The 11,374-nt window shown below is 29.7% G+C and overlaps 1 protein-coding gene across 3 annotated transcripts in view; it reads left to right on the top strand.

The window, feature by feature from the left end:
* Positions 1 to 11,374, top strand: part of LOC117172300 (protein shifted) — a 72,779-nt gene that overhangs the window by 29,055 nt on the left and 32,350 nt on the right. The window contains exon 3 of one of the 3 annotated variants that reach the window (XM_033360067.1): positions 5,133 to 5,276. The exons of 1 other annotated variant lie outside the window; for it this stretch is intronic. In XM_033360067.1, coding sequence (XP_033215958.1) covers positions 5,133 to 5,276 — 144 coding nt within the window. Of the gene's footprint in view, positions 1 to 5,132; positions 5,328 to 11,374 lie in introns of all 3 variants that reach the window. One more of the 3 variants, XM_033360065.1, reaches the window with a different exon arrangement.

Here is an 11,374-nt window from a genome sequence, read left to right as displayed (position 1 = left end):
AAAGAGGGAGCTCTTCTTAATATTTTGACACCAAAATCATGTCGATACACCTTACCGACTGCGAGTAAAGCCACACACGCTTTAACTTGACAGACTGTATATTTAAAAAAACATGTTTATCATCTACTAAAAACTACCCTTAAATATTCCAAACTGTTAAAAACTTGTTTTTTGGTAGTTTTTGAAAATTGTCTAAATTCTAGAACTTACTAAATTTGTGTTCAATGGAAAATTGTCATTAAGATCAGTTAAAGTTCTTGTTTGTGTTTTGGTCTAATCGAATCCAATTCATTGAAATGCTTGGTGATCCGAATTGGTAATCCGCTTTAATCCGTCCCATTCAAGTACTTCAGTGTATCCTGTCTCATCCAACTAATTCAGTGTAATTATAGGATACATATTTTTTAATCCAGGTAATCCATTAGTAATCTTCTGAAATCGGCTTGTAATACGAAGTAATAATAGTTAATACACTTTTAATCCTAAACAATCCACCTGTAATCCTTGATAATACACTTGTAATCCTAGGTATTCAACTTTTAATGCACTTGGAATTTTGCATAATCCACTTGCAATTCAGAGTAATCCAAGTAATTTAGGGTAATCGACTTCTGATCCTTGATAACTCCTAGATCCTATATAATGAAATTATTATTTAGAGTAATCCATAGCAAACCACGTATAATTCCCTCGTAATCCACAGTAATTACCTTATAAACAAGATCATAGATAATAAACTTGTCATATTATATAATATACGTGCAATTCTAGACGACCTACTTGTAATTCTAGATAATTCTAGGTAACCCACCTGCAACTCACTTGTAATCAAACTGTACTTTACCTTTAATCCTAGATAATTTACTTTTAATACTGGTTAATCCACTTTTATTACTGGATAATCCACATTTAAGCCTAGAAACTCCACTTGTAATCTTAAATTCCCCATCTGTAATTCTAGAAAGTGTAATTGTCATCCATTTATAATCCTCTTATAATTCCATACAATTAACTTGTAGTCTTAGACAATCCACTTATAATCTCAGGTAATCTAATTTTTATCTAATGACATTCATTTGTAATTCATGATAATCCACTTGATCCACTTGAATCTATGAGTAATCCAACTCATTTAGTGTTATCATAGATAATCTACTAGTAATTTATCTTTAAACCACTCTTAATACTAGGAAATCTACATGTAATCTACCTGCAGACTGCTTTTAACCCTAGTCAATTAGCTTTTTATCCGGGGTAATTCAAGAAATCTTAGATAATCCGCGTGCAGTTCTAGGTAATTCACTTACGAGGTGGAGGAATACAAGTAATCTCCTTTAATCCACTTGTAATCAACTTTTAATCCACCTGGAATTCTAGATAATCCCCTAGTTATTTTAGATATTATACTTATAATCCTGTATAATCCACTTGTTACTCGGAGTAATCCAAGTAATGTGGGGAAATCCACATGTAATTCTAGAAAATACATCAGTAAGCTACTTGTAATCCCAGGTAATCTATCTGTAATCCTATATAATACACTTGTTATCCGCATTAGTTCAGGGAAATTCTCGGTAATCCATTTGTAAATTATATTTGTATTTCCTTTATTACAAAATGTGATCAACCGTAATCCACATGTGATCCGCAGTTATCACCTTGCAACCCAAAGTAATACGAGTAATATAGTGCAATCCACTTGTAGTCCAAGGTAATCCTAGGAAAGCCACTTGTAGTTCACTTGTAATTCATCTGCAATTCTAGATAATCCTGTTGCAGTTTTAAATTATCTTGTTTCAATGCTAGATAATACACTTGTTATCTACAGTAATCCAAGCAATTCAGGATAATTCGCTTGTAATCCTAGATCCTACATAATGCACTTTTAGTCCTGCTTTATCCTATATAATACACTTGTAATAAAATAATCCACTTGTAATATTAGGAATCCCACTTGTTATCCTAGGAAACCTAATTGTAATCCACTTACAATCCTATACAATCACTTGTAGTCTTAGATAAACCACGTCTAATCCTGGGCGATTCATTTGAAATTCTAGGCCAGTCACTTGTAACCCCAACTGCTTACCACTTTTAATATACTTGTAATCGACCTGTAATCCACATTTCACCCCAGATAATTCACTTGTTATCCGGTATAATCCAAGTATAATCCAATCCACTCCGGGGGAGTCCCGATCCGCTTTTGTTTGTTCACGACTGAGTGCTCGTCTGAGCGACAACCGCAGACCCCGCGCACTCCATGCAGCTCTTGTTACACCTACCTGCGGCGCGGCGTCAATTCACGGATGGGCTATAGAAGGGAGGGCTATTGATGGGTTTCTGTGTACAATATATAATTTTTGAAGTTAAGAAAAAGCTTTCCCTACTCGCGGTAGCATTAGTTTTGAATCGAATAGTTTTTAGATGTAAAATGAACAATTGTATTTTCAAACATCCCGTGTAGAAAATTATCGGGGCAGACTTGCATCTAGTTGGATTGTTGTTTAGAATTTTTTTAATTCATCTTTCATGGAAAAAATGTAACTGGTTGAAAATTCAACAATTTTTTTATAAAGTCACCCTTTTTGGTTAAAAGTTAACAATTTTAGTGAAAATTCAACTATTTTCGTAGAAAATTTACTTTTTGATCAAATTCATATATTTGTGTTATAAATTCAACAGAAGTCTTTTTTGGATGAAAATTCCAATTATTGTCTTTTTGATTTCAAAAATTATCTGTTTTAGTTGAAATTTGATCGTTTTTGGAGAAAAGTGCACTTATGTGTACTTGTTATGTTGTTGAAAAATTAATTTTTTTTTAAACATTCAAGTTTTTTGTTGAAAAATCATCTGTTTATGGTGGAAAAGTCAGTTTTCAAACAAAAATAAATGGGTAATTTTTTTCTTTTAAATTTCTATCTGAAATATTGTTATAATTTTAAATACAAAAAATTTTCATTAGTGTCAAGTCCCATGTCTTATTATTTCTGGAAACCATAAATTACATACAGTAAAATGTGGGGGGGGGGTAGCAACATTTGGTAACAGTTCATTACATGGTGGAGGGGTCTTGGAGAGGGCTAATAATCCCTTACGTGATTTAAATATGGCACCATATATTTAAAGAGAATAGGGGAAGTTTTTAGAGGACATGTGAAAGGCCATCCTGTGATAAATGGCGGTTTTTAAATTATGTAACGGATTAAATGGCCTCTCTAAGACCCCCTCACCCTCCTGTAACAATCCGTAACAAAATATTTCTTCAAATTTATTAATTTATTCAAAACCAGAAAATGTCTTTTCTACTATAGAAGATGGCTTTTTAACAAAGTACTTGAATTTTCGACAAAGTAACTACATTTTTAATGTAATATTTTATTTTTAACAAAAAAACATAAATTGCCAATAAAGAAATATTATAATTTATATTTCAATCAAAAATACGAATTTGTAACAAATAGAGATTTTTCACTCAAAGAAATAAAGTTTATTTAAATTGTTGAACCTTCAAGCCAATAGAGGAATTTTCTCTACCAAGACTGAATTTTCAAAAAAAAAATAGGACAAAAAATGATAAATCTTTAAAAAATTGGAAAAGTTACAATTTCAGTTAGAAAATTAACTTCCAATAGAAAAAAAATGCTTTTTGACTGACCAGCTACATTTTGAAATGAAGACATAAGAATTTTTAATACAAAAAGACTAATTTTTCCAACTAAAAAGGTTGAATTTTTGAACGGAATAGTTGAATTCTCTACCAAATAGTTGCATTTTTATTCAGAAAGGATGAAATTTCTCTTGAAACAGATGAATTTTTATCAATATAAATTTTGGTTTTAAACTTGAATTTTCATCCAAAAAAGATTGCAGTTGACTTTTCAATAGTAAAATATGAATTTGTTAACAAAAAATAAGTTTCTAAGAAAATAATATAATTTTTAATCGAAAAGAAGATTTTTTTGCATTTTTTTGTTGTTGCATTTTTATTCAAGAAAGATGAAATTTGCACTAAAACACATAAATTTTTTATTTAAAACAGCCAAATTTTTTTCTAGTTGAACTTGCACTTAGAAAAGATTTCAGTTCATTTTTCAACAACAAAATATAAATTTAAACGAAAAGTAAATTTTCTACTAAATAGTTAAATATTTAAAAAGAAAGCAGAATTTTCAGCCAAAAAGTTGAATTTTCATCCGAAAAGATTTCAATTTACTTTTCAACACAAAAATATAAATTTTAAACAAAAAGTAAGTTTTTTAGAAAGTAGTTAAATTTCCATCCAAAAAAAAATTCTAGTTGACTTATCAAAAACAAAATATGAATTTTAAACAAAAGGTTAATGTTCTACGAAAAGAGTTGAATTTTAAACCCAAAAATCCGAATTTTTAACAAAACAGTTGAATTTGCAACTTAAAAGGTAGTCTTTTTAAAAAAATTGCTATATTTTCAATGAAATAATCAAATTTATAACTAAAAATATATTCTTCAGGAGAATTTTTATCGAATTTTGAAAAGTGACGTACATGTATGAAGAAACCCCTCCCTCCACCGTAACTAATCGTAAGAAAATTTCTTGGCTTCTCCCCCTCCCTTCAGCTATTACGTAATTTAAGTACGGTCCCTAAGTATTTTTGAAGTGATAACTTCTTATGACAAAGTGTAAACTCGCAAAACTGGGTAACGCTTCCAAGGGTGACGCTTCTTCTTCTCTATTTATCCTTTGCTTCTCCCACGGACTGACTCTTTCAATCCCTCTTTCTCTCGGTCTCTTTCTCTTCACCCTTCACTCTCACACTCGCACTGAGGCTCTGATAGTATCAGCAGTTTATAGCGACATGCGTTCATATATATATATATATGGAGAGAGAGGTCTGTAGCGGCATGCGCTTTTCTTGAAGGTCATGGATCGTATAGGTGCGTGAATTGACTTGCGATTTTGTGTGTGATTACTGAAGTGTTATGCAATTATTAAGTATATTTTAGCTATTATTTATGTTGAAAAAGTTAAAAGAAAAACCACTTCAATTTACATCATATGAAGTTATCACTTCTGCCGGGTGTCTAACGACGGATTACGTTTTTTTGCCATTGGTAACGAATAAAATTTTTAAAAAATGTTTAATTTTCAGAATTCAGCGTATTGCTGCCCTGTTCTGGCAATGCAAGTGGAATCGCACAGTTTGGCATTGGTCTGATGATAGAGACACGCAAGGGAAAAGCTTTGAATGGTACACCCCTTCGTCTCAGCCTGAGAAAAGAATGCACCGTGCGCGGTGAGTGCGTCAGTCGCGCCCACGATCTCCACTTCTCCACTCACACATACAGTTCTGTATCACCAGTAATCTCCACTAATTTGCTAGCTGCATGCTTCGATCTAAAACAATCGGAATTTTAATTAAAAGCCGAGTCAGTCGCTTTACTCTCTTCCTCTTCGGCAACAAGACTGTAACAGGACGAAACTACCTTCTTCATTTTAGTTTATTTTTTTATTTTATTTCATTTTATTTTATTACTCTTCACATTTTTGTTGTTATTTTTACTTATTTAATTAATTGCACACCGAAAGAAGTAAATTACCAAGAGAGGATGGCTATAAATTTATTGCTGCGAGGCGCAAAAATGGTTTAATCAATTTAATGGCCAAATTGCCCCCTTGCCAACATTGCCCAATGTCCACAAACCAACGCAACGAGGCAAAAAGCGAATTCTTTGTGTGAGCGGATTTCACTAATGAAGCTTTTTCGAGGCTTAAGTTATTTTAATTAGGTGATTTTAAGGCTTTCGATGCCGGCGCGGCGATTTCTTAATCCTTTTTACCTTAAATTCCCCCTTTGGGAGGGTCCGCATATTACGTGACGCTATTTTCAGTGATTTTTCACTCATTTCTCCCTCTTTTGATAATTATTGACTTTTTGGTGCCCCCCCCCCCCCCATCAAAATGGCATTTGACGCTGAATCCCCCCCCACACACACACTTATTCTTATACACGAAACATAAATGTATTTTATATAACTGTCAACTGAGCAATGAATAATGAGTTAAAAATGTTTGATATCGAATAGTGCAGAAATTTCCTAATCTGACCCGGATAGGGAATGAAATGGACGCCGTGATCGGCGCCCGATCTGGTTAAGCCTAAATCGGTAATCGTTCAGCCTGATCCGTCTCCGACTGGCGCGTGCGTTTCAGGGCGTATTTAGGGCTCCAAGGTCGGGGCTTGATCGGGGCCACGACAAACTTTCTGCAGTATGAGAATACTTTAGACAGGTTCTTTTTTAGAAAATTTATTTAAAGATTCGTTTTAACAGCCGATTAACTTAACAGGCTAGAGGCTGTCCATAAATTTCTTTTCTGTTTTTAATCAATTCTTGTTTTTGCCCCTGTTTTCAAGAAACTTCAACTTTTTCTCGTTTTTTCGCTTGAACCGAATTAGTAGAATTCAATAACAAAATCTAACTACATATTCTTCGTGTAAAGTTTTATTGCTATGATTGAAAAGTCTACCAATATATTTTTTATTTCGGAATCCATCTATTATGGTTGAAAATTCGACTATTTAGTTAAGCAATTAATTATCTTTTTAAAAATACAACTATTTTTTTAAGTCCTCTATTTGGGTCTAAAATTGAACTGGGTGGTTGAAAGTTGAACTAATTTGTTTAAAAAATCTGTTTTTTTTTTGTTAAAAAATCATATATTTTGTTGATAATTCATCGTTTTTTGTGGAAAAATCATTTTCTTCATTAAAAAAATCAAGTTTTTGGTTGAAATTTCAACTTTTTGTTTGAATGTTGAACTCTTTTTCGTGAATATTCATTTTTTTTCAAATTCGGTTTTGTTTATTGAGGATTCAACTATTTTGATTAAAATGCTTTTTTTGGTGGAACTTAACTGTTTTTTATTTGAAATGAAAATCTTTTTCGCTTCAAATACTTTCGACATCTTAGATTAAAAAATTAACTATTTTGTTTTTCGATGGAAAATTAATCTTTTTGGCTAAAATTACAACTTTGCAAATTAAATCGATTTTTGATGTTATTTTGTTGTCTTTAGCCGTGAAAAAATTCTTCTAAAAAATTTATCTATTTTGTTAAAAGTTTAATTAGTTTTTGGAAAATTCAGTCATTTTCGAAAATTAAACTATGCAGGTTCAAAATTGAACTGCATTTAAAAAAATTTATTTTCTAGACATGAAAATTCTACTATCTGGTTGAAACTTTGTGACGTTATTGCAGATCCCCTCTTCGCAAACCCTCTTCACAGTGTCACGTAATATGTGGGCGGTCGAATTAGTAGTTCTTTTTTAATTATCTTTTTTTTTAAGAAAATCTTAGATTTTTTAAATACCTTAAGGTTAAAAAATCAAATTTGTGAAAATCAGTTTAATATTAATTAATTTTAGATTTAAATATTCTGAATTATTTTTTTTTAGATTATTCTATTTTTAAATTAATAGTTTAAGATTTTAATATTCGAAATTGTTTGGGTTTAATTATAAACGTAGAAAACTGTCTATTTTATTTAAATTCTTCGAAACAGTGAAAAATTAGAGCAATAATTTTTAAAATTAAAGCATTAAAATGAGAAGATTCTAGAACTATGTATTGAAGATTGATTTATATTTTATTTCAAAATGTTCCAAAAAAATATTGAAAATTGAAACATTTAAAGAATTTTCAACAAAATTTCAAGATTGAATAATAAATCTGAAGGTAGTGTTAAAAATTAAAAGATTTAAAATTAAAAAATTAATCAAATGTGTTCTTCAAAACTAAAACCAATAAAAATTAAACTATCTGAAATTGAGATGACGGATGCTGCAACTCGACAAGCGCTCGAAACCGCGTAGAAGTATTGTCCAGCCGAGAAAATCTATCGATAAAAAAAGTGGTCGAAAAGTAAAACAAAATATACATTCGTATTCAGCTTGACGCAACTGACAAAATTTTCTCATGAAACTTTTTCATTTGATAATTATTACTTAAGATAAACAATAAAAACTTATAAAATTTTCCTATCAAAAATCAATGTTTTGTAAAACACAACTCGCGATTATTCGGCCGTTTGTTAATCAAAATGCTTGAAATTTAAATGGTGTATTCTCAATATATAAGCGATGACTTTAAACAACACACTTTGTTTAAAAAGCTAATATTTTTTGGTTTGTTTAATAAAAAATTTATTCCGAACGAAAACCACGTTTTGCCAACTTCGACCAGTGTTAGTTGAAGTAACTTATCGCGAGAAAGTTGTTCAGTAGACTTTGAACAAATTTTTCTAAAAATTTGAAGAAAGTCGGTTGAAAATTGTGGCAATGGCAGCAAGATGAAGTCAACACACGCTGTCGCTGCAGTGCTCCGCTTATCGGCGGCAAAGAGCAACAAACTCCAGCGGCAGCGTGTGTTGACTTCAACTCGCTGCCATTTCCACAATTTTTCACCGATTTTCTTCAAATTTTCAGAAAAACTTTTTCAAACTCTACTGAACAACTTTCTCGTGATAAGTTACTTCAACAAAAATTTTTTCGATGATCGTCCCACTGGTCGAAGTTGGCAAAACGTGGTTTTCGTTCGCAATTACTTTGTTATTAAACAAAAACAAACATTAGAGTTTTAAACGAAGCGCGCCGTTTAAAGTCATCGATTATATATTGAATATATACCATACAAATTTCAAACATTTTTATCTACAAACGGCTGAATAATCGCGAATTGTGTTTTACAAAACATTGATTTTTGATCGAAAAATTTTCAAAGTTTTTATTGTTTATCTTATGTAATAATTATCGAATTAATAAGTTTCAGGAAAAAAATTTGTCAGCCGCGTCAAGCTGAATACGAATGTATATTTTGTTTTACGTTTCGACAACTTTTTTTTTATCGGTAGATTTTCTCGGCTGGACAATACCTCTACGCGGTTTCGAGCGCTTGCCGAATTGTTGCATCCGTCATCTCAATTGATATCTCAGTAATTGAATAATATCTTTAATTTTAAATATTTACAATTTCATAGTTAAAAAATTTAATTCTGAACTCTAAATTTTCAATTTTTCTTGTTTACAAGTTTTCATTTTGAAATTAAAATTGAAATAATAGAATTTAGCGAAATTTAATCAAATATTTGAAATTCCTTGTTTTTTACATGATTAAAATTTACTTAAAATAGTTGAAAATTTTATATCCATTTCTTATCATTAAACATTTTTCAGTTTTAAATGAAGTCCGGTTTTATTTAATTTTCAATGTTCCTTAGTAATTTAATTTTTAATTGAAACGCTCAGCTTATTTTTTAATTTCAAATTGTCCAATTTTAATCGCCTTAATTTTAAATTTATATAAATGCAGAAGTATTAAATTTTCAATTATTCAAATTTGAATGTTTTTAATTAGAAATAATACAATTTCAATTTCTTTGATTTTTAAATAATCCAATTTTCAAGATTCTAATCTGAAAATATTCCATTGTTATTTCAAGATTCTAGATTTCAAAATGACATTGTTCAATAATGAACGACTATTAATTATTGGGGGCGACTGAAAAATTACAAAAAATAAAATTTCCGGCACTATAAATTTCCTGGATTAAAAAATTCACGATTAATAAAATTCCTGAATATTAACATTTCCGAATAATAGAATTCCTGAATTGGAAATTTCCCGGAATAGTTTATAATAAAGCCGAATTGAAAGGTTGAAGAATAATAAAAATTCCGGAATATTAAAATTCCTGAATTATAAAATTCTTGAATAATAAAATACCCGAACAGTTTATAATATTACCGAACTGGAAATTTCCCGCATGATGAAAATTTCAAATCATTAAAACTCTTGAATTAACAAATTTCCTAGTAATACAAACTCCGTATTGTCAAAATTCCTGCATAATAAAATTTCCGAATAAGAAAATTCCTGCATTGTAAAATTCTCAAATAATAACATTATTGAATTAGATAATTCCCGAATAATAAAATTTCCGAGTAATTAAATTCTTTAATGAGAAAATTTCCGAAATAAAAAATTCTCAAATCAAATTCCTGAACAGTCTATAATATTACCGAATTGGGAAATTCCTGAATAATAAAATTGTAGAATTGGAAAATTCCCGAATAATAAAATTTCGGAATAATAAAATTCTTAAATGATAAAATTCCTGAAATAGAAAATTCCCAAATAATCGAATTTTCGAATAGTCTATAATATTGTCGATTTGGAGAATTTCCGAATAATAAAATTTCTGGCAGTTTATAATATTACCGAACTTGAAAATTCCTGAATTGGAATATTGACAACCAGTTTATAATTTTGCCAAATTATGATGTTCCTGAATAATAAAATTCCCGAAAAATAAAAATTTCGGAATATTAAAATTCCCAAAACTTAAAATTCCCGAACTCTCTAGTTCTAGAATAATAATAATAATTTCGGAATATTAATATTCCTCCTTAATAAAATTCCCAAATAATAGAATTCCTGAATTGGAAAATTCCCAAATAATAGAATTCCTGAAATGAAAAATTCCCGAATAATAAAATTCCTGAAAGAAAACTTTTGAACTGTAAAATTCCAAAATTTAAACTTAACAAATTCTTAATATATATTATTTATCTATTAAAAATACAATAATCGAATATATTTGTATAAAAAATTGTTTAATGTTTAAATTTTCTAAAATTATTGTTTGAATTTAAAATAAGAATAATTGGAAAATATATATTTTTAGATTAAAGTTTTTTTCAATTATTATTTTCTTGTTCGCATATTTTATAATTCAGCAATTTCCTATCGGGAATTTTATTACTCGGGAATTTTCAAATTCGGTAATATTATAAGCAGTGGGAATTTTAGTATTCTAGATTTTTTTATAATTCGGTAATATTATCAATTATTTTGTAATTTTATTATTCGGTAGTTTTACAATTCGGTAATTTTATTATTCAAAAATGTTATTATTCGGGGATTTTTTTCAGTAATTTTTCAATTCCGTAATTTTAATATTCGGAAATTTTATCATTCGAAAATTTTACAGTTTCGGGATTTGTCAATCGTCCCAATTATTGTTTCAAACCATTTCGAAACTTTATATTTCAAAAGTTGTTTAAGAATGTATTTTTAAATTGTTTACATTTTACATGCTATTTTTAAAATAATTAAAAATGTCTTCTAATATGAATGCATGCTGAGTTAAGAAATAAGGAAATAAAGCTGACTTTAAAATAAACCTTTCAAAGCAAAATTGCGCTCGAGAATATTCCAATCGATTAAAATTAGCACGATATACGAGGGTGGATTGATAAGTTTCCGGCCTGACCAAGAGATGGCGCCACTAGGCCTACCTTGAGGTGGCGTTCTATAGTACCATCCTTAGATAGCT

The sequence above is a fragment of the Belonocnema kinseyi genome, chromosome 5, assembly GCF_010883055.1.
Source record: "Belonocnema kinseyi isolate 2016_QV_RU_SX_M_011 chromosome 5, B_treatae_v1, whole genome shotgun sequence".
Taxonomy (NCBI): domain Eukaryota; kingdom Metazoa; phylum Arthropoda; class Insecta; order Hymenoptera; family Cynipidae; genus Belonocnema; species Belonocnema kinseyi.
This window is presented reverse-complemented; position numbering and strand designations above follow the sequence as displayed.